Raw genomic sequence first — 24304 nt, 5'->3', positions numbered from 1 at the left:
ATAATATAGTTCCATTAAACACTTAATTAAATTAATTTCATCATTTTAACCTTCTCGGGTCATAATTACTAAAATGCCTCTAGCTCACCAACAGGGTCTTAACATGTTAAAATTCATATTAACTCACATATACTGAACTATATAATAATCTAATTCCTTAATTATTCATAATTATCTAATTAGGGTTTTGCTAATCCATTTCCTAATTCCAGGGTATTACAATTACCCCTTCCTTATAGAAATTTCATCCCGAAATTTACCTGAACAACTCCGGATATTTCTGTTGCGTATCCGTCTCGAGTTCCCAGATTGCCTCTCCCACTTTACTGTTCCTCCACAGTACTTTCACCAGTGCCACTGTCTTGCTCCTCAAGACTTTTTCTCTTCTATCGAGTATTTGCATTGGTTGTTCCTCGTATGACAAGTCTGGTTGGAGTTCCAATGTTTCATAGCTCAGAATATGGGACGCATCTGAGACATACTTTCGAAGCATAGAAACATGGAACACATCATGAACAGCTGCCAGCGCTGGGGGCATAGCCAACCTGTACGCTACTTGCCCTATCCTTTCAAGGATTTCGAAAGGCCCAATGAACCTCGGGCTAAGCTTTCCTTTCTTTCCAAAGCGTTTAATGCCTTTCATCGGAGATATTCGGAGAAATACCATGTCTCCGACCTGGAAATCAATTTCCCAACGCTTTGGATCAACATAACTCTTCTGTCTACTCTGAGCTGCGAGGATTCGCGCTCTAATCTTATCAACTGCCTCACTTGTTTTCTGAACAGCTTCGGGACCCAAAAACTTTCTTTCACCCACTTCATCCCAATGAATAGGTGATCTACATTTTCTTCCATATAAAAGCTCATATGGGGCCATCCCGATTGTTGCCTGATAGCTATTGTTATAAGAGAACTCGATCAAGGGAAGGTACTTTACCCATGATCCTTCAAAGTCAAGCACACATGCCCATAGCATGTCTTCTAGAATCTGTATCATCCTCTCGGATTGTCCATCCATTTGAGGATGAAAAGTTGTGCTGAACTTTAACTAAGTACCCATAGCTCGATGCAGACTCTCCCAGAATCTCGATGTAAACTTCAGATCTCTATCCGAAACAATGGACTTTGGGACACCATGAAGACGAACAATTTCTCTGACATATAACTCAGCATACTGGTCAATGGAGAAATTCGTCCGAACAGGTAAGAAGTGCGCTGACTTTGTAAACTTGTCCACTATGACCCACACAGAGTCAAACTGTCCCGTGGTTCTAGGCATACCTACCACGAAGTCCATAGCAATGTCCTCCCATTTCCACTCTGGTATGTTCAGTGGTTGCAGCAACCCTGCAGGTCGCTGATGCTCAGCCTTAACCATTAAAACCTCTACCTTTATAATATATGTTATGCCTTTTCAAAAAAAAAAAAATAATATATGTTTTAGAATGGAAATATTTGTTGTAGTGAGGCTTGAGGGTGTAATTGACGGTTATTGAAGTTTTTAAATTACCATAATTAAATTGTAAGGTATCAATGTATTAATATTTACATAAAGGAAGAGGTTTCAATGGTTACATTTTTATTGTAACCATCATGGTTACATTTTTTTAAGCCATTGGATTACTATTAAATGGTTGTGATTAATTTGGAAATTAAATAAAAATAAATAATAAATAACTTGTAACTTGAAAGTAACCTAATCATTTATTTCCTTATAAAACTTTAATTAAGATTAATTATATTTTAAAATTAAATTAATTATAATTATTAATTAATTTTTTGCAATTTATTACTATATAAGGATCTTTTAGCAATTTATTTTTTACACTTAAATTATTTAAAATTTTATAGCAAAACTTTTTATAATTTAAAATTATACACATATAATTTCATAATTTAAATTTTATTATACTTGTCATCTTAATTTTAAATTATTAAACTTAATTATTTAATTTTTTTTATTTAAATATTTAAAAAGTAAAAAGTAAAAGAAGTTGAAGGACTTTTTAGAAAAAAAAATGGCTGCACTTGTTATCGATTGATTAGCTTGAGGCCTCATACTTAGTTCATCTAATTGTAACAAAATAATTAAATATCATTTAAAAATAATTAATTATTTAAAAATTTATTATAAGAAGAGAATTTTAATTTGTGTCAAAAGAAGTTTAATTTTTGTAAAAAAAAAAAATTATTGTAAATATTATAACTAAATGGCTTAATTATTAAAATAATTAAAATAAGGATTTAAATATAAATATTAATGTCTAAAAGAGGTCTTGTTAAATATTTAATTAATTATTTTAAGAAAATAGTTAATTATAATTAATTAATTTTAAAAAATGAATGTCTACCTATTAGTAACCTGCTATTACAGGTCAAAGGAAAATGTAACCATATGGTTACAGTAAAAATATAATTATTGAATACTCGCCTATATATATATATATATATATATATGTGGAATGAGGAAAAAATAGAAAGAATGGATATAAAAAATGACTTCCATGTCATCAGGTAATAGGTTAAAATTAAAAAATATCTAATTTAAAAATTTAATTAATAGTTATGAATATCAACCATTAGATTTGATCCAATGGCTAATAATACAATACACATTCATAGGTAATACCCATTAAGAGCATGCCTATTTTATATATATAGTAGTATCTCTATCTAAGAATACATGACCAAAAAATTATATTTTAATTAAAAAGTTATAACTAAATAGAGGTACACTAGAAAAAATGAATCAAAACACTAAAAAATAATCAAATAAAAATAACAATAAACAATCGTTAATATTATATCATAACAAAATTATTTTCGAGTAAATATAATATTTATATATGTATTATAATTTAGAGTAAAATTATAATAATACAACATAAATAAATGTATAAGATATATATATTTTATTAAGATATAATTATTCTTACATAGATTTATATTTTTTTAATACGAGACTTAAAAAATGTATAACTAATTTCAATTTAGAGGTTATTCTTATTTATAAGTATCTTAAATTTGGGCTTATTTGTTTATTTATTTTTTTATAATACATTAGAAGTTATTCTTAAATAAAATATTCTTAGATATAAGTTCAATTGTGTATATATAATAGAATAATAACCTTTTCCTTTAAATTTTCACAAAATATACTTAAAAAAAAAGAATAATTAGTAATATTGCCCCCTGAACTTTCGATACTACCTGATTCTGCCCTCTAACTATACACAATGTTAAAAATTTACCCTGAACTTTTACATTTACAATTTTTTTTAAAAAAAATTACATTTATAAAAATTTAGTCCTTCTGTTAGGTTGCATTCTATTATTTTGTTTAAATGTTGACGTAACTTTAGCAACTTTACCCATAACTTTAACAATTATCAAATAGTATCTCCTGAAAATAAAAATGAGAAATATTTAACATTTTTTTGGTAAATCTTAAAAAAAAATTAGTTCTTAAAAAAATCATTTTGAATAATTAAGAGATCAAAATTTTAAAACTAAATAAGCAATTTAAAAATTATATATTCTTTATAAAAAATCCATTTAGATATAAAAAAAAATAAGTTAAAATGCAATTTTGTAAAAACTAAATTTTATAGAAACAAGTTTGAGTCTTCTTTTCCTCCAAAATTTTAAATTTGTTTAAGTAAACGTAATATTTTTTTTGGAATTTCTAATTATTTTTTTTAGTGTAGAGGGCAAAATCTACAATGATCGGAATGGAAGGATCGCGGGCACCGACAACTTGTAGAACAAAGGAAAAAAGGACCGTTGAGACCTTGGGACACTGGGATGGTGCCAGCCGAAGGGACTTCGACGATCAAGTCAGCAAACAATTCAAATAAAGAATATCTGAATGTAAATAAAGAAGATAGAAAATATATATTTCCACTGTAGGGTGATGGAGAATGACTGGTAATAATAATAGTAATGTATTTCGTAAATGCTTGAGTAAGTGTTCAGTAAATGAAGATGAGATGATCCTTCAAGATTCTTGGGTTCTCCTTTTATAGAGCTTTTGATCGTCCAATTCATCCGTTATGAAGAACGAATGTGGGAAGTGGTCTTCCCCTTTTCCAAGAGGAAGGATCGATTCTTTTGGATCCGTTATAGACTCATTCCTATTCTTTGTATTTGATTGGTCTTGTAGCTACTGGGCTCGCTTGGGCCTTGTATCTTAGCTAAAGCCAGGGCCGGCCAGAGGGTGGGGCGGCCGGGGCATACGCCCCAGGCCCCACTATTTTGGAGGCCCCCGAAAAATTAAATTGATATATATACACACAAAAGAGTATATATCTCTTTTAGTTCAACAAATATCTATAGAAAGCTGTAGCACAAGTGGGAAGCATGGAAGCATAAATTTGTATAGATTGGGGAGGTCCTGGGTTCGATTCATTGCTGAGTCCAATTTTGGTTATTTTAATTTTTTTTGTGTTTTACATAATACATCCATATAAGAACAAATACATAGTGAAGAATTAGTTTAAATTTGTAAGGTTTATTTTATTTATTTATTTCTTTAAAATAAGAATATAATATTTTGGACCAAATATTATATTTTGTATATTTTTTATGAAATTACTTTAATATATAATGTACAATAGTATTTTAAGGTACACACTGGTACAAAAATTAGAGAAAATATTAAAGGGAAATTACTCCATATACTATTTTTTTAATTTTTTTTTTCAAATTTACGATTTGGGTTTCTAAAGTGGTTGCAGCGCTAGTTGCAATAAGGGTTTCTATGTAGAATTTCGTAAAATACAAAAAAAAAAAAAAAAACTATTTTAAAGTGTAAAAATGAAAAAGGCCCAATATTATATTTAGTATATTTTTTTTATGAAATTACTCTAATATATAAAGTACAGTAGCATTTCAAGATACAAACTAGTAACAAAAAATTAAAATAATTTTTGATATACTATTTTTTTTTTATTATATTTTTAACAAAAGTACCAAAATATATAGTACTCCAATAGAGATGTTATTAATAATTAAATATTACATTATCGAGTTAATTTACGTGGCAAGAAAAATTATTTGTTATATGGAGATAAAATAGTTAAAATCGATATTGTGTCAAAATTTAAATAATATTTATTTTAAATTTTTGTAAAAGAAAAAAAAAAGCCTCATTTCAAAATTCGCCCTAGGCCTCTCAACACCTTGAGACGGCCCTGGCTAAAGCCCAATGCATTTTGGATGAGTGGATTATATTTACTGACTTGGTTTTGAAGGATTGTAATTCCGATTTGGGTCGTAAGAGGCATTTGGGCCTGGTGAAATTTTTGGCCACTACAGTTTGTCCCTTACTCTTGGAGTCAAGTGTGGTTGACTTGAAGAGTAGTTGCATCGACAACTGGCAAAAAATTGAAATAAATGCATCGACGATAATTTTAATTTTTCATTGCATTGATTGAGTTCAAGAATGTATAAATATTAAGTTTGCATAAGGAGTAGTTTAAATGAGTAGTATGTGTGGTAAGTAATAATGGCAATAATAATAACAATAGTAAAATAATAATAATAATAATAATAATAATAATTTTTATTTACCACTATATACATTTATATGTTAGTATAAATATATTATATAGTGAATTTTGAGTCCGATTAAGAGCTGGTGGGCCTTGACTTATGGAGGATGGTCTTTATTGAGTTAAGTGTCAAAGAATAACTAAATGGGCTTTGGTCTTTCAATTGTCCACTAAGTAGATTTGAGTAAAATTTAGGGAAATTTACAAAATTACTAGAATTTGAGTGAATTTTTACAAAAATATTGTCACAAGAAATTTTTCTCAAAAATACTGTGTTTTTATAAAACACCAGTAAAACACAAAGTAGAACAACTAAAAAATACCAGTAGAACACCAGTGAAACTTTAAACAGTATACTGCAGTATGAAACTTATAAAAACACACAGTAGAAAAGTAAAAAATTCCGTCTGACAGTATTTTTATAAAAAAAATAGCAAAAGTTTCCCTAAAATTTAACTATAGTCACACACAATTTGACTATAATTTTCAAACCCATCTTCACGTACCAAAGCGTTTTCTCTGGCTATTCTACTATAGACAGGTACCCTATTTGATTCGAACCTTCGAGCTCTCATTTTCTCCATACCTTCTCTACTCACAGGAACACATTTTGAAGAGCTTTGAAGATCTCTTCACCTATTCCAGGTTAGCCTTCTTGATTCATGTTTAGTTTTCAATTTAGTTGTGGTTTTATTCTAGCGCATTTATTTTTGGATGGGTTTGTAAATATTCTATGGAGTTATTGATACTTGTGGGGAAATGGATATGGAGGAATAAATAATCTGAAATAAATGAAAGAGAAGATTTTGAAAAATGTTTAGAATTTGTATGAAATTTATTTTTGTTGTAGAAATATTGGTAAAGTGGGTTTGATAAATATTTGAATGACTTAGAATAGCATTTTTAGGGTTTTGGTGAAGTAGAGGAGCATTGTTCTTGATGTTTTTGATTTTTTTCTATAATGATGTATAAAATCTGAATAGTGTATAGGGACTATTTTATAATTGATGTAATGCTTGAGAACTAGTGGTGAAATATAGTGTGTATTGGTGGGTATATATATATTTTGATGAAGTTTATTTTTGTGTTTAGAAAAATAACTTTTTTATTTATAAAACATGATAGGAAAAAGAAAATAAAAGGTAAAAAAAAATTATGTGTTTTGTGGGCTTGGACTAGGAATTTTAGATTGGGCATTTGGTAAAATGTTAAATAATAGGAAAATGTATTTTTGAGTATTTGTGTCCATCCTTGAATTGTTGAGTAGCAAAGAATGTGTTTATTGTGTTCCTCATCCATTTTAAGATTGTTGAGATAGGAAAGAGTGTAGACCCCAAGCTATGTATTCATCTCGAAATTACGGAATTCCAAAGGGGGTTTATCTCCATGTAGATGGATATTTTCTAATAATATTGTTACTTACATTGAGTAGTGGAAAGGGGGTACCCGTCATTCTTTGTCCCTAGTATGGTTGTTAGATCAGCACATTCTGATATTGATAGTGGTCGCTGACAGGTTGTGGTCCTTACGGACACGGATAGTGATTTTGATCGAGAGGTTCCGGATGCCTCGTCTCTCATTCCTGTCACCGTCGCAGAAGAGTACTATGGTCAGGATGTAGACGACCATGATGCAATTGGGTTAGCGGTGGACGCGGAGGAAGTCCCAGTAATAGGTTATGCCTTAGCCCAATTAGTGAATGATGATGATGGACCGAGTCTCCTAGGTAAATCACAGAGTATTTTACGCATCAATCTCAGCTCTAAATTGACAGTTCCACTCCTAGCTCAAATCAGATTGGCTTATGGCATTCCTCATAATATAAAAATGAGGCTACCTAGGAGGGAGGAACGAATAGGCTGGGATGTTTCTGATTGGTGTGGTATGTATTTGTATACCTTTTTTTGAGGCTTCAGGTTTCCTTTTCCACCTTTTGTTTTGTCGATCTCGCATTGGTATCAGATTGCTCCTAGCCAACTGATGCCTATTTCTTGGAGATTGCTTTTAAGTATTGAGAGGTTCTCTGATGTATTTGAGATAAGTGTTGACTTAGTAGAATTTCGTGCTCTGTACACTGTAAAAGAACATGATAAAGAAAAGGGGAGGTATAGTTTTGTAAGTCGAAATGAGGACCAGTTTTTAATTTGGAAACCAAAATCTGCGGACCGGGATTGGAAAGAATTTTATTGTTTCTTCCATGGAGAAGAAATGTTCACACCTGGAGCTGATAGGTTCCCTACTAGTTGGAGGGTGCTAGGTGGGTGCCACACATTAGGCCACTATATTTTCTAGCATCTTGCATTTTGTATGTGATCCTTGTGTTTCTAATTCATTTGCATTTCCCTATTGTAGGTGGTGAATCAAGGACCGCTCCTGATTTGTCATCATAGAATAAATGAAAACTGCGAGAGATTTTTGCAATCTCTCAGGAGGATAAATGGTGGAAAAAATTGTTGAACGAGAAAGATTTGGCTTCAAGTTTTCTTTGGAGCAAAGTCGAGGGGCGGACAGAAGGTAATTTCCTTATTTGACCGAGTGGTCGAATTTCTGTTTTCTTATTGAAGCGAGCTTTAGAGTTGACTGGGGCCAAGTTTTTTATTCTTGCTCATTTAACAGAGGAAGAACGATTCTAACAGACCAATACACTAAGAGGATGTCTTTCATAATGCCGTCCTCTTCCAATATTTTGGCAAGAGCCAAGAAGGCCACGACTCAAAAAATTGGTTCCGACGGGCAATCATCAATTACGGGACCTTCAAGTGCTTTTGCATCTCCAAAGGGTGTTGTTACTTCGAAAACTTATGCCAGGGAAGATCCAAATAAGAGATGTAGAGTTGACTTGGGGAGTGACGACGAAGAGGGCACTATTATTCCAAGAAATATTTGTGTGCACTCGAATCCTTCTACGATTGAAAGACATGTTGAGGCTCTCTTGAGTCCTCTAGATGAGAGGCGTTTACATGAGCTTGGATGCGCTGCATCTTCTGATGACTTGGTCTCTTCAATATATCGAGTAAGTATCTTTTCAAAGCTTCTTTCTTATTGAGATTTTTATTTGTTCTGATGTTTGTTTGTTCTTGAAAGGCTCTTTCCGATGCAATTTTTATTCGTCGAGATCGCAAACAACTTGACAAGGAGAACACCGTCCTTAAGAAGTCTAACAAAGTGCTTCAGGAGGAAAACAAGAAGGTCATTGAAAAGCTTAACACTTTACAGAAGAAGATTGAAGAGACTGATAAAGAGCTTGTAAACGAAAAAGGAGAAATCAGCTGGTTTGTATGCTCAGCTAGATGACATTGCATTTAAAGCTATGTGTAAAGCTCGCCTAGAGTTGTTCACCGATTTCAAAAAAGGTAGGTCTGCTACATGGAAGGGAGATGAGGAGTTAGAAGTTTATAGGAAAATGTTTCCTGATTCAGTTGCCTCTGGTGACGAGGAATCTACTGCTTCTGAGTTTGACACTGGTGTTCCTGAGGCTGAAGAAGATGGCAATCAGGTTGTCGAGTTCGACAAAGGTACCATTGAAATTCCGGTTGATTCTGAGGCGGCTCATTAGTATCCTATTTCTACTTGTTGTATGTCCATTTTATTTGAGCGATGTCGTGTCTTATTTATGATGGGAACCTTGTCGTTTTTTGGACTTTTCTTTTATGTGTAATGCTCTATGTCGAACTCTTTTGGTGTGGGTTTATGCTCTTTGGACTGAACTTTCTTGATGTAGGACTTTGCTCTATGTATTGAGCTTTCTTGATGTGTATTAGATCTCTTTGATGCACAACTTTATTCTATATGTTGAGCTTGTGTATTGTTGTTTCTTGATGTAGGATTATGAGTATCATTCACTAAATTTTCATTGGATGAGATGTTTTATTAAAATGGAGAATTTGATTTGATTTGATTTGATTTGATTTTTTTACTTTTGTATCTATAAGGCAGTCATGTGGCATCCTGTACTAGCTACGATTCTTATATCTGTCCTAGAATTGTCACGTAGCAAAGAGTGTCACTCTAGGACTTTCAATCTGTGTTGGGGTTCAAACATCCTTCATAGGATTTAAGGATCCGTCCTTGAAATGTCACGTAGCAAAGAGTGTCACTCTAGGATTTTCCATCTGTAAAAGAATTCAAGCATCCTTCATAGGATTTAAGTATCCGTCCTAGAGATGTCATGTAGCAAAGAGTGCCACTCTAGGACTTTCCATTCGTAAAAGAATTCAAGCATCATTCATAGGATTTAAGTATCAGTCCTAGAGATGTCATGTAGCAAAGAGTGCCACTCTAGGACTTTCCATCCGTAAAAGAATTCAAGCATCCTTCATAGGATTTAAGTATCCGTCCTAGAGATGTCACGTAGCAAAGAGTGCCACTCTAGGACTCTCCATCCGTAATGGAATCCAAGCGTCCTTCATAGGATTTAAGTATCCGTCCTAGAGATGTCATGTAGCAAAGAGTGCCACTCTAGGACTTTCCATCCGTAAAAGAATTCAAGCATCCTTCATAGAATTTAAGTATCCGTCCTAGAGATGTCACGTAGCAAAGAGTGCCACTCTAGGAACCTCCATCCGTAATGAAATTCAAGTGTCCTTCATAGGATTTAAGTATCCGTCTTAGAGATGTCACGTAGTAAAAAGTGCCACTCTAGGACTTTCCATTCGTAAAAGAATTCAAGCATCCTTCATATGATTTAAGTATCCGTCCTAGAGATGTCACGTAGCAAAGAGTGCCACTCTAGGACTTTCTATCCGTAAAAGAATTCAAGCATCTTTCATAGGATTTAAGTATCTGTCCTAGAGATGTCACGTAGCAAAGAGTGCCACTCTAGGACTTTCCATCCGTAAAAGAATTCAAGTATCCTTCATAGGATTTAAGTATCCGTCCTAGAGATGTCATGTAGCAAAAGTATCACTCTAGGACTTTCCATTCGTAAAAGAATTCAAGCATCCTTCATAGGATTAAAGTATCCGTCCTAGAGATGTCACGTAGCAAAGAGTGCCACTCTAGGACTTTCTATCCGTAAAAGAATTCAAGCATCCTTCATAGGATTTAAGTATCTGTCCTAGAGATGTCACGTAGCAAAGAGTGCCACTCTAGGACTTTCCATCCGTAAAAGAATTCAAGCATCCTTCATAGGATTTAGGTATCCGTCCTAGAGATGTCATGTAGCAAAGAGTGCCACTCTAGGACTTTCCATTGGTAAAAGAATTCAAGCATCCTTCATAGGATTTAAGTATCTGTCCTAGCGATGTCACGTAGCAAAAAGTGCCACTCTAGGACTTTCCATCCGTAAAAGAATTCAAGCATCCTTCATAGGATTTAAGTATCCGTCCTCTTAATCCAGAATCCTCGACCCCTTTCTCAGTGTGTTTGTAGGGTATTTATAGTGTTTTTCTGGGGTGATCCCTAGGAATGAATCACTTGTCTTTCTGTGCAGGCTTCATAGGGGCACATATTCCCAACATATACAAAATAGGAAATACATAACCTATACCGTATGTATCTTAGGTGTTAGGTGGATATAATCTTTTATCCCTTCTGGGTTGATGTGATTTCTCATAAATTAGCCGTCACTAGCCTCAATAATCATAGCATAATAGCTGAGAAAGGGGGGTTACGCCATCTGTCATATCGCTTATGGTAGTTTCAATACGTCTTTCCCCATGCGGGATTAAATGCGAGGTAATTGTTCAATAGAGTCCAGTACCTCCCGGAATTGCCTTAATATGTCCTTGGCCTCCGGGAGCGTGAAGGTCCTTCTCATGCCTCCTCCGGGAGGCACCTTCCCAGAGGCGCTCCTATGTCATTTAAAACTTAGATGATTTTTTTAAAAGTTGGTCCTCTCAGATCCACGTGTCGTCCTTATCCAAGTCCACGTATTTTGGGCAAAATTAAAGGCAACAACCTCTATTTATTGTCTCCTTAAATTTTTTACTTTCCTATTTTTTATTTTACTTTTAATTCTCTCCTTAATCAATTTTTTCTATTTTTTTTTATTTAATTTAATTAAAGATCATTAATTTTGTTAAAAAAATTAAAAAAAAATTAATTAATTAAAAATTTAAAAATAATTATAAAATATATAACCATATATGATAACTATTGATTCATTTAATTAATTTATAAGATAATGATTCACTTATGTATAAAAGTGAGTACACACTACACTGATCATTGTTAAATTTATTTTATGTACAGAGTAAACTTATTGAAAAGTATATTAATGATGACTACAAGTGAAATATGGTAATGATTCACTTAATTAATTTATAATAGAATGATTCACATTTGTATAAAAGTGAGTATTTATCGATTATTGTTGATTTATTTTATGTACAAAGCAAACAGCAAATCTACTCGAAAAGATATTAATGATGACTACAAGTGAGATACTGTAATGACATCAACTTTAAATATAGTAGTGATCAAGTGAGTTAGGATAATGACAATTGTTTTGAAGATTTTTTTTTTTTTTGCGTGCTTTCTTTTTTATATAAAAAATTGTATGATAATTTTTTTAGAGTTATTTAGAGTTCTCTATATAGATTTATCTTCTTTTTTTATAAATAATTTTAAAATTATTTGATATGATTTTATTATTCAATTAATATTCATATGTATAATATAAAATTTTTATAAATAGCCGCACGCGAAGCACGGCCTGTTTACTAGTTGCGTGTATATTTAGTTCAAAATTTGTTTTATTTTTATTAAGCGTGTTGTTGGAAGTTCAATAAGATGTCATATTTTTATTTTATTGCAAATATATTATTATATTGCTTGTTTACTTGGCAATATTGCAAACTGCCGACACCCTTTGCACTACATTGCTTCTGTGATTTTGAGAAATTATAAAAATTACATGTACGACTTAAATTGAAAAAATAGCTAAAATTCACACTACTAACACCTTGAACATTTTACTAAAATATGAATGCATATTAAAAAAAAAGTTAATACATAATAATAAGTTAATATATATACATGTATGTTTACAAAATAGTCTAAAAAAATTAGAGAAATGTAATTTTAGAGGAAACATAAATAATTTTGTTAGTTTAATATTTTATAAACATATTTACATATATATATTATAAATTTTAAGTATTAAAAAAATAGATAAATTGTTATGTATAAATATTTTTTTCTCGACATATTTATATATCTATACATATTTTAAATAAATAAAAAAAAATAATAACTAAGTTATATAATAAATTACATATACAAGTTCAATATTCTAAATGTATTTTTCTCTAAAAAAAAATATTTTAATTAATTTTTTTAGTTGACTAGATATTATGAGTCTTGAGTATAAAAAATGATTATATATATAGTACAACTAAAAAATATCTTTATAGCTGTAATAAATTATGAAGCATCTGAGACTCTAAGGTAGAGTCTGAAAATAGAGTTTGATGATAGCATTGCTCTCATTAACATCCAAAAAAGTCATTATTTATTGGAACACACACCACATCTCTCTCAACATAGATACTTCTCTCTTTGTCCCTATTCCTTTCTCTCTCATTCATTTTCTACTACAGCTTTCTCTCTCTCCTCTTATGTTTTTCTTTGGTAGGTAGGTGTAGATAAAAAAGAATATAATAAAAGTAGTCAATATATTGTGTAAGACTTCTCACTATGGTTACAAACTTTTGAAACTTCTCCCCATATATATATATATATTACAATATATAGAACTAAAAAAAGATAAATTAACCAATTAAATTATCAATAAATTACTAATTCGAACAAAATTACATAAAAAAATACTTTATATTGTAACAAAATCTTAATTACACGTTCAATACCAAAATAATTTTCTTCGAACTTAGTAATCTAGATCACCATCTTGGTTGTTTACCAACTGGGAATGAGAATGAAAATTTCTTAGGAGTAAATTCACAGTTATGATAATCATTTTCTTCATATCTTGCTACATCATAAATAGAATCACTAGAAAAATGATCAGAGGGATAACGGTCACTGGTGGACTCATCTACTGCCTTTGAATTTGGATCAGGCCTCTCAGAATGTTGTTTCCTCTTACTTTTTTTTGCCCTTAAAGAGACTTCTTCGCATTTTATTTACGGCTCCTTTTATTTCTTTAAGTGTTTCTTTTTTCTTTTCTTCTATTAATTTTTGTACATCGTTAAAATTAAAATGAAGATTATGTGATAATGAAAACCTCATACTTTGCGTTCTACGTACATAATCAAATAAATAAACTTTTTCTATATCTACTTGATATATAATTTGTATACACAATTCATAGAAATATAAATTAACATACTAATAATTATACTCTAATACAAAAAATATAATCAGTATAACAAATATAATCACGTAGTAAAATTTTATTTATCTACACTGATCACTTAATATTAATAATCTAAATATCATAAAAAAATAATTAAAAATATTTTAAAAGTAAAAAAAAACAAAAAATATATTTTAATTTTTAAAAATACTAATTTTTTTCCTCTAATGTGTTTTTTTTTAACAGACTATAATTTAATGTGTCAAAATAATATATATATATATATATTTACTTATGAAAGTAATATATATTTGCTTAGAAAGTAATATATACATATATTTACTTAGAAAGTAATACATACATATATTTACTTATTAAAGTAATATATATATTATTTTTACACAACAAACTGTAGTCAGTTAAGAAAAACAAATCAGAGAAAGAAAAAAATAATATTTTCAAAAATTATAATATATTTTTTGATTTTTTTAATTTTAAAATATTTTTAATTATTTTTTTATGATATTTAAGTTATTAATATTAAGTTATTAGTATGAACAAATAAAAATTTACTACATGATTATATTTGTTATACGGATTATATTTTTTATATTAAAGTATAATAGTTAGTGTGCTAATTTATATTTTCTATAAATTATATATACAGATTATATATCAAGCAGATATGGGAAAAACTTATTTATTTGATCATGTACGTAGAACACAAAGTATGAGGTTTTCATCACCACATGATCCTTATTTTAATTTTAACGATGTACAAAAACTAATAGAAGAAAAGAAAAAAGGAACACTTAAAGAAATAAAAGGAGCCCTAAATAAAATGCGAAGAAGTCTCTTTAAGGGTAAAAATAAGTAAGAGGAAACAACATTTTGAGAAGTCTGGTCCAAATATAGAGGCGGTGAATGAATCCACGAGTGACAGTTATCCATCGGATCATTTTTCTAATGACCCTATTTATGATGTAGCAAGATATGAAGAAAATGATTATCATAATTGTGAATTTACTCCTAAGGAATTTTCATTCTCATTCCTAGTTGGTGATCTAGACAACCAAAATGGTGATCTAGATAACCAAGATCGAAGAAATTAATTTTGGTATTAAACGTGTAATTAAGAATTTGTTGCAATATAAAGTATTTTTCTGTTCTTTTAAATTTTCTTAATAGTCTTAACTTTTTTTTTTTTTATGTAATTTTGTTCAAATTAGTATTTTATTGATAATTTAATTGGTTAATTTATTTTTTTTAGTTCTATATATATTAATATATAAAGGGAGAAGTTTCAAAAGTTTGTAACTATAGTGAGAAGCCTTACACAAAATATTGACTACTTTTATTGTATTCTTTTTGACCTACACCCACCTACCAAAGAAAAACATAGGAGGGGAGAGAGAAAGTTGTACTAGAAAATTAATGAGAGAGAAAGGGATAGGAATAAAGAGAGAAGTATCTTTGTCGAGAGAGATGTGGAGTGTGTTCCAATAAATAATGACCTTTTTAGATATAAATGAGAGCAATGCTATCATCAAACTCTATTTTCAGACTCTACCTTAGAGTTTCAGACGCTTCACAATTTATTACACCTGTAAAGATTTTTTCTAATTGTACTATCACTACTACAAATTAGGCATTTAGTGACACTATATAGTAACACTCATAAAAGTGTGTGTCACTAAAAAATTAAGAGTGGTTTTTTGGGACACACAGCATTAGACTCTAAATGTTCGGTATTTATTACGCGGAATGTGTGTCACAAAAAATATGGAGTGTCACTAAAAATAAAACTCAAAATATATAATTTTATAAAAATTAAAAAAAAAAAAAAAGCAAGGCCTATGGTGACGTGCCACGCATGTGACCAAACAGGTTTCCCCATGCTTTTTGCGCATCGCTAAAGCCACGTGAGAACCATACCATTTTATTTAAAATATATATATATATATATATATATATATCAGCCCTAGTAATTCATCTCTTCCCCCACAAACGTTCCCCACACCCCACTGCAACTCTCGCGCGATACCCCAACCAGACCCAAAAATTTTCCCCATCTGAGGCCGGCGCGAGGTCTTCCCTCTCAGGCGGAGACCCGTGCTCCTCCTTAGGCGCAACAGACGAACGCATCTCAAGTAAGAAGTTTTTATTTCATTTTCGTTTATTTTTTTTTTCCATTTCAGATTATTTTTCCATTTTCGTTATTTTTTCCATTTGAAAAATGTGATTTTGTATGAAGAAAGTGTAGTTGTTTTTAAGTTGTGTCTTTTGTTAGTTAAAATTTGGATATATTATTCAAAACTTTAATCTAAATATGAATTATATTTTTAAAATTTCAGATTATTTATGTTGTTTTTTTTTTTGTTTATTTATGTTTTTTTTTTGTTATTTTAGATTATATTAATATAAAATTTATTGAGTTCAAGCTCACTAAAATTGAAAAAGCAAAAAATTAATTAAAATTTGTGTATACTCTATTTTGTATTTAGAGATTTAATCTAAATATAAAAATTAAACTATTTTATAGCATGATAAAAATCTTTTAAGAAACAAATAATATAAATTTTAATTTTAATTTTAATATAATAATAGAAAACTAACATTTTTTTTAGATTAATAATACAACTAAGCTTATAGAGAAAAAAAAAATATCGATGATTTTCATATCATAAGAGAGGAGAATGTACCTATTAAGACTATTCCAAAATGGTAATGAAATTATCAATTTTTAGAGAAAAGCTAATAAAGTTTTGATTTTTTTTTATAGTCAAAGTTTACATCAAACTTTTTTTTTAATACTATGTTGTCTACTCTCTTAAATCATTACTCTATTGGAAAGTAATAATTTTATAGTGACAATTTCAAATCTCAAACATAAGAAAGAGAAATAATAAGCAAAGCAAACTATACTTTTTTTTATTATTATTATTAGCTTGATCATGATGATTGTCATTTCTACTACCTATTTTAATAATTTTTTTCAATGTTATTATTAGTGTTTTGGTTACTAGCAAGGATCGTTACAAAGTTAATGTAGTCATTTTAAATTAGAAGAGGTACGTGTGCATATTAATTTTTTTTTTTCTGTTAATTAATATTATACAAATGTTAGAGGAGTTTGAATACCCTAAATATTCATCCATAGCGAAGTAGGTTTTGATATTAATTGTGTGTTGCGGTGATAACAGAAGGTTTCTAACTTGTGTGCCTTAGTGAAGTAGGTTCTACGAAAATTTGATTGTGTTGCGGTGGTATAAGGATGAAAGCTTATTACGTGTTGGTTGAATTGTTTGAATTATTTGTTTGCTATAACAGATGGTTAGGTTAATATTATAGGGGAAATGTTGTCCAATTTTTTTTAGAATTTTATTTGTTATTATTGATAAATGTTAGCTTGTTTGATTTGATCGTATTGTCAATGAAATTTTATGTGTTTCATTTTTATTTTATTTTTTATAATTTAATACGGATGATGTAGGAAGAAAAATATGGATAAAAAATGGATGTCAACAAATAGGTTATCTGAGGAGTATAGAAATGGTGTCGAATTCTTCATAAGATTTTGTATGAAAAATATAGTAGATCCAAATGATACTTTTTGTCCATGTGTTAAGTGTGAAAATGCAAAAAAATTGAATTTAAGTAAGGTCAAGGAGCATTTGTTTTTCAATGGGATTGACAAAAGCTATAATATTTGGTATAGTCATGGGGAGAATCCCCCTAGTAGACCAAATACTTCTCCTAAGCCTAAGGAAGTAAGTGAGTATATTGAAGAGGTGAATTGGGATCCATTAGATGAAATGATTGAAGATGCACATTACGGATCGACAGTAGACCAAAGTAAGTTTGATAATTTGCTTAGTGACGCAGAAAAACCGCTTTATCCCGGCTGTAAAAAGTTTACAAAATTATCAACGATTATTAGGTTGTTCAACTTGAAAGATAAACACGGTTGGAGTGATACTAGTTGTTCAGAATTACTTATTTTTTTGAATGACTTATTGCCGGAAAAAATGAGATGTCGCTTTCATTTACGAGGTCAAAAAGACAATATGTACATTAAGCATGGAATATAAGAAAATCCATGCATGTCCTAATGATTGCATGTTGTATCATAAAGAATTGTCAAATTTAAAATCATGTCCTACTTGTGGAGAGTCACGATGGAAAAAGAAAAGAAATGGTGTGGATGTTAAGGAAGGAGTACCTGCCAAGGTATTGTGGTACCTTCTGCCTATTCCTCGTTTTATTCGGTTATTTAAAAATGCCAAACATGCCAAAAGTTTGTCGTGGCATGCAAATGAGAGAATAGATGACGATAAATTAAGACATCCAGCTGACACTTTGCAATGGAAGAAAGTTAATATGAAGTGGCCTTCTTTTGCAAATGAACTTTGTAATATTCGTCTAGGTCTTGCTACTGATGGGTTTAATCCTTACTCATCTCTTACCAGTAAGCATAGTTCCTGGCCAGTTATGCTTGTTATCTACTATCTACCACTATGGTTGTGTATGAAGAGAAAATTCACATTGTTGACATTGTTGATATTAGGACCTAAACAACGTGGTAATGACATAGATGTCTATTTGGCCCTCTTGATAGATGATCTAAAAAATTTGTGGGATGAAGGTGTTAAGGTTTATGATGCTCACAGGGAAGAAGAATTTAATCTTAGAGCCATATTGTTATGGACAATTAATGACTTTCCTGCTTATGGGAATTTATCTGGCTATAGTGTGAAGATATAAAGCTTGTCCTATTTGTGAAGAACAAACATGTTCCGAATTCTTGAAATATTCTCGGAAAGTTTGTTATATGGGACATAGGAGATTCTTGAAGGATACTCATAAACTTCGAACATGGAGTAAGGCATTCAATGGTAAACAAGAGTTTAGAAATGCTCTTGAAGCTTTATACGAAACCCAGGTACTTCAAAAGATGTCTAAAATTGTTTTCAAGTTGGGGAAGTCAAGTGTTCGTGCATCTAAAAAGCGGAAGGGTCGTGGAAAGTCTAAGGTTATGGAGGAACCTAAGTCACTTTGTAAAAAGAAATCAATTTTTTTTTTTTATCTTGAGTATTGGGAGCACATGGTTGTACGTCATAACTTAGATGTTATGCACATACAGAAAAATGTTTGCAATTGTTTGATTGGAACTTTATTGAATATTCCTGGAAAGAGTAAAGATGGAATTAAGGCAAGAAAAGACTTGGTTGCAATGAAAATGTGAGAAAAATTGGCTCCAAAGATTGTGAAAAGTAGGACATATTTGCCTCGGGCTTGTTACACACTAACTAAAGATGAAAAGGAAGAAATTTGTTCTTGTTTGTTCAATATGAAAGTTCCAGATGGATTTTGTTCAAATATAATTTCGTTGGTAAACATAAAAACTTGTAGTTTGAGTGGCATGAAATCTCATGACTGTCATATTCTGATGCAACATGTATTACCAGTGGCTATTCGATCTGTCTTGCCGAAAACAGTTCGAGAGATAATAACTAGGTTGTGCTTTTTTTTCAAGTCACTATGTGCTAAGGTGGTGGATATGTCTAACCTACAAGAGTTACAAGATGAAATCTCTTATATCTTGTGTAAGTTTGAGCAATTCTTTCCTCCTGCATTCTTTGATATAATGATTCATCTGACAGTTCCCTTAGTTAGAGAAGTGAAATGGTGTGGTCCAGTTTACTTTAGATGGATGTATCCGTTTGAGAGATACATGAAGATTCTTAAGGGTTATGTTAGGAATAAAACTCGACCAGAAGGGTGTATTATTGAATGCTATATTGCAGAAGAGGCTTCTGAGTTTTGCTGTGAATACATACCGGGTTTACAGAGCATTGGGGTTCGTGATGTATCCAATGATGGGATTCAAAGTCGTCAAGGTAGTGTTGTATGCACTGTTAGCCGAGATGAACGAGATGAAGCACATCGTCTTGTGTTGCAGAATGTAACTGAAATTGAGCCTTACATTGAGTAAGTTTATATTCATAATCTTTATGATTGCATTATGAATCTTTGCAAAATAAGTTTAATTAATTGATTTAACTTTGAAGGAAACATTTTAATTGGATTAAGACGAAGTACCCATCTAAAGCTAGGAATCAAAGATGGCTACATGATGAACATTATCGAACATTTAGTAGTTGGTTAGAGAACAAGGTATCATATTTTTTCAAGCAGTTTTGATGTTTCTTAGTGTTATATGGATTTTAATTAGATATTTCGTGAATAGGTTGTGAATGAAATGAGCAAAACATCAAATAATGTGACCGATATTGTCAAGTGGATTTCTAGAGGTCCTTCTTTCAGTGTGACAAAGTTTTCAACATATATGGTGAATGGTACTCAGTTTAATACAGCAGAGTATGATAATGATAGAACTACACAAAACAGTTGTGTTAGTCTTGTTGCTAGAACTGTTCAAATATCTACTTCGAAAGATAGAAATCCTGTTCAATGTGATATGTCTTTCTACGGAGTAATTAAAGAAATTTGGGAGTTAGATTATATCGGGACTCGAGTACTTGTTTTCCTTTGTGATTGGGTGAAGAGTGACACTGGTGTGAAAAAAGAAAACTTTGGAATCACATTAGTAAATCTAAATCAAATTGGGCACAAAAACGATCGATCAATGATGGCATCACAAGCCACACAAGTTTTTTATGTGGATGATCCAGCAAACAATCAATGGTCAGTTGTGCTTACAACACAAACAAGAGATTGGAGTAACAAAAATGATGATTTGCATGATATACCACTTGAAGAACAACATGTCACATTCACCATACCAAAAAATGATGATTTGGTTGATAATGATAGCACTTTTCGTGAAAATGGTGAAGGTGTATGGGTTGATTAATAAATTTTTAAGGTATTAAATATAGAGTTGTGGTATTAGCTTGCTTATTTTCTATTTTTGCTTTGAGCTATATGGCTGTATTAATTGATATAATGTTGCTTGATTATTGAGTTATATTATTTTCTATTATTTGCTTTTAGCTATATTGATGTATTATTTGTTTGTTGTTCTTTCTATTATTATTAACTTAGTTTCTTATCACAGATGTATGATCATTGCGGTGATGATGTGGTTGATTTAGAGGATGATTTGGAGGATGATTTAGAAGATGATGATGGGGTTGGAGAAGAGAACAACAGTCAGAAACCTTCTAAGGGACCTTCTCTATTGCCTAGATTAATCCAATCTAGAAGTGAAGGAAGGCGTATTTTTGTTGATTACAATGTCTACGGTCAACCAACTGGTATTGGTCGAGTAGACATGTCTTCGATGTTAGGGTCTACGGTACGCAGGCTTGTGTCAATTCTCTGCAATTGTTGGAAAGAAGTCCCCGCTGCCAAAAAAAAAGAGATATGGGAGGTCATGAATGTAGGTATTATTTGATTAATTGATTTAAGTGTTTACTACTTGTATTTTTCTTTTTCTTACATGATTTACTTTTTTAATCTTGTAGAAAACATTTGAGTTAGACCCTAACCATAAAATCAAAATGTTGAGTCACGCCGCGGCGCGCTTTAGAAATTAGAAGACTTATCTAACCAAAAATTGGGTTCAAAAGGCATAAAAGAGAGACCAGATGAGTTTCCTCCTAGGAAACCAAAAGGGTATGAGAAATTGATACCAGATGAGGATTGGCAAAAATTTGTTGAATCTAGGATTTCAGATGAATGGCTTGCATTAAGAAAGAAAATGCAAGATGTACGAGCAATGAATAAGTATAACTACAAACTTGGACGAGGAGGGTATGTGCGGGCTAAGGCTGAATTAGAGAAACAACTTGGGCATCAGTTGAATGGTTTTGATAGAGCTGATTTATGGTCAAGAGCAAGAACTAACAATAAAGGAGAGCTTTCAGAAGATGCAAAAGAGATTAAACAAAAAATTGTAAGTATTAATGAATATTTCATAAGTGTTGATTCACTTTTTATAATATTCTATATCTTTAACTTTTTTATAATTTAACAGGACCATTACCGAGAGCTTCAAGAAAAAGGCGAGTGGGAACCACAAGGTTCTGAGGACGTGCTAACAAAGGCATTGGGTACACCTAAGAACGAGGACAAGTTCGAGGTGTAGGATTTGGTGTGACCCCGACATAGTTTTGGAACACCCCAAGACCTAGGTCAAGCAGAGGGAAAGAGAAACAAATCCTTACATCTGATGTGGAGCAACGGTTTTGCGAGCAAGAAGAGCGCATTCGAAAACAAGAAGAACTTGTACGTCAACAACACGATCAAATTCGTAAACAACAAGAACTTTTTCGATAACAACAAGAGGCTTTTCATCGAGAACAAGAGCTATTCCGTCGACAACAAGAAGAATTGATGAGAAAGATGTTTCAAGAACAATATAGTTGGTGGGGATCTTGTGGAGCTCCTTCAAGATCGAACTCCGGAGAACAATAACAAGATGCTCGTGAGCAACTAATCGAAGGATGTGTTTATGTACCACAACCGCCAACATCCTATTATGTACCGGACCCACCATTAGAACCGCCTCCTATGCCTGAGGTAATAAATTTAAATATACAGGGAAAACTTATTGTGTGTTTATTGGATGGTTAGGTTAATATTATAGGAAAAATGCTGTCTAATTATTTCTAAAAATTTTTTTGTTCATATCGATATGTATGAATTATACTTTGTGTGCAGCGCCATAAATGTCGATTAGCCATACAATCTAGAGATAATATTGTTGCACTTGGGTTTCATCTTGATACTAGACCAAATGACTTCAATGTAGACATGGGTGATATTGATTGCCATGTGACCATCCAACACCCTATTAAAGGAGCAACTCCATTGCCTTACCCCATGGTTGACATGGATGTGTGTGTAGTTTCTCAAGCTACTGGGGTTGTCATAGCATGGCCCAAATATTTGGTCATATTTCATGATTGGACCGATCAGGTGACACAATTGGTTTATTTGTCATCTATACTTCTTAGAAAAGCTACTTTTTTAATTTTAATTTATTCATAAATCAATATGCAGGATGCTTTAATTACCAAATCAAGACACTCAGCGGCACCCTTAACCCAACAACAACAAGAGCCTACACGTCGTATTCGTGAACCTCTGTCACAAGAAGTGTAACAACCTGTAATAAGAGGTCATTACTTGAATGAGGTTTATAAAATTATATCAACGTGGCCTAACAATGCGAATGTGAAAGTATCCATTGAAAGACACATATTTGATCTAGATATGTCAGGCTTGTATATATCGAACGAAGACATCTTGGACTTTATTTTCAACAAAAAGATTGGGCAAGGTATCATCACGTGCTACATGAGGTATATTACATGATATATATATATAATAAATTTATTATTTTTAACTTTATTCTTGTTATTTATTCAAAAATTTATCTAAGGTAGCTTTGTCTAAATTTTCTATTAGGATACTATATCAATGGCTCGTACAACATAATCGCCAACAATTGTTTTCAATTTGTTAATCCGAATGAAGTAGCAGCTCGTTTTACATCGCTTGATGCACGTGTCTCTTCTTTGTATAGACGTATAAAAAAAAAATGTCAAATAATCAGCAGTACATGGTCACTCCTTGGATTGATGGGTAAATTTAAATTTAGTTTTATGTATGATAAATAAAATTGTGATCTAATACTCAATCTAATTAACTTTTTTTTTTGGATTACATAGTGAGCATTGGATGTTGATATTATTGGTGCCCGACTCTTATTGGTTATGTTTCATGGATCCTAAAAACTCACACTTGAGTAATCGACCTGATATTAGAGAAACGGTCACATTGGCATTTCAAACTTACTACAGGGCGATAAGGAAAGAAATTCCACTGAAGCTAAAAGTTCGACGCCCAACTGTACGTATTCTTTATTTTAAATTTCAATTATATTTTATTAAGATCTTTATTAATTTAAAGAAAAATCTTTAGTGTCCACATCAACCGGAAGACACTGAATGTAGATATTATGTAATGAAGATGATGAAAGATTTAATTCAAGCTTCGAATCAAAAACACTTTTTGGCCGAGGTACATAACATACAAACTATATAAATATGTCATACATTATTATTATTATTATTATTATTATTATTATTATTATTATTATTATTATTATTATTATTATTAAAAATGCATATGATGATAACTTTAATTAATATATTATTTATCTTTAAATTTTGTAGTTAAGTGATGCAAAGTATACAGAAGAAGAAATTGATGAAGTGAAAGAGCATTGGGCAAGTGAGACGTTATCAGTTATTCAAACTTACTGACGTTAGTTATTTTTTTTTTTAATAGGGCAAGTGAGATGTTATCGATTATTCAAACTTACCGATGTTAGTTGTTTTTTGTTTTAATAGACCAATAGTTATTATATAATTTTATAGTTATGGATTTATTAGTATAATGAACTAATATGTAATATTTATTAATTTTGTTGATGTGAATTATTATAATGGTCTAATTTATA

General features: G+C 31.2%; 2 protein-coding genes across 8 annotated transcripts; both read left to right on the top strand.

The window, feature by feature from the left end:
• Positions 1 to 6036: 6036 nt before the first annotated feature.
• On the top strand, positions 6037 to 9408 carry LOC115699181 (uncharacterized). Of its 6 annotated transcripts, none has more exons than XM_061105585.1 (5): positions 6038 to 6197; positions 7068 to 7809; positions 7905 to 8066; positions 8189 to 8565; positions 8637 to 9408. In XM_061105585.1, exons 4-5 carry the CDS (start codon positions 8206 to 8208, stop codon positions 8844 to 8846), a joined length of 570 nt encoding a protein of 189 aa, XP_060961568.1. In that variant the 5' UTR covers positions 6038 to 6197; positions 7068 to 7809; positions 7905 to 8066; positions 8189 to 8205; the 3' UTR covers positions 8847 to 9408. The 6 variants fall into 6 exon arrangements, with proteins under 6 accessions (XP_060961570.1, XP_060961569.1, XP_060961568.1 ...); XM_030626470.2 differs by having other exon boundaries at positions 6039 to 6197; positions 7068 to 7278; positions 8169 to 8565; XM_030626451.2 differs by having other exon boundaries at positions 6040 to 6197; positions 8169 to 8565.
• Positions 9409 to 22019: 12611 nt separating this feature from the next.
• On the top strand, positions 22020 to 24304 carry LOC115700049 (uncharacterized). 2 transcript variants are annotated; one of them, XM_061105695.1, is made up of 6 exons: positions 22021 to 22755; positions 22840 to 23141; positions 23248 to 23424; positions 23511 to 23691; positions 23764 to 23862; positions 24018 to 24304. In XM_061105695.1, the coding sequence occupies exons 3-6, from the start codon at positions 23381 to 23383 to the stop codon at positions 24105 to 24107; spliced, it is 414 nt and encodes a 137-aa protein (XP_060961678.1). In that variant the 5' UTR covers positions 22021 to 22755; positions 22840 to 23141; positions 23248 to 23380; the 3' UTR covers positions 24108 to 24304. The 2 variants fall into 2 exon arrangements, 1 of the variants encoding a protein (XP_060961678.1); XR_009684957.1 differs by lacking the exon at positions 23764 to 23862 and having other exon boundaries at positions 22020 to 22755.

Source organism: Cannabis sativa, chromosome X (assembly GCF_029168945.1).
Source record: "Cannabis sativa cultivar Pink pepper isolate KNU-18-1 chromosome X, ASM2916894v1, whole genome shotgun sequence".
In the NCBI taxonomy this organism is placed as follows: domain Eukaryota; kingdom Viridiplantae; phylum Streptophyta; class Magnoliopsida; order Rosales; family Cannabaceae; genus Cannabis; species Cannabis sativa.
This window is presented reverse-complemented; position numbering and strand designations above follow the sequence as displayed.

Coding starts and splice junctions, on each gene's coding strand:
- LOC115699181 (XM_030626478.2), top strand. CDS start 7,990: ATGGTGGAAAAAATTGTTGAACGAGAAAGATTTGGCTTCAAGTTTTCT. Junction 8,067..8,168: donor AGTCGAGGGGCGGACAGAAG/GTAATTTCCTTA, acceptor CTCATTTAACAG/AGGAAGAACGATTCTAACAG. Junction 8,566..8,636: donor TGGTCTCTTCAATATATCGA/GTAAGTATCTTT, acceptor TGTTCTTGAAAG/GCTCTTTCCGATGCAATTTT.
- LOC115700049 (XM_061105695.1), top strand. CDS start 23,381: ATGTCAAATAATCAGCAGTACATGGTCACTCCTTGGATTGATGG. Junction 23,425..23,510: donor GTCACTCCTTGGATTGATGG/GTAAATTTAAAT, acceptor TGGATTACATAG/TGAGCATTGGATGTTGATAT. Junction 23,692..23,763: donor TAAAAGTTCGACGCCCAACT/GTACGTATTCTT, acceptor AAAAATCTTTAG/TGTCCACATCAACCGGAAGA.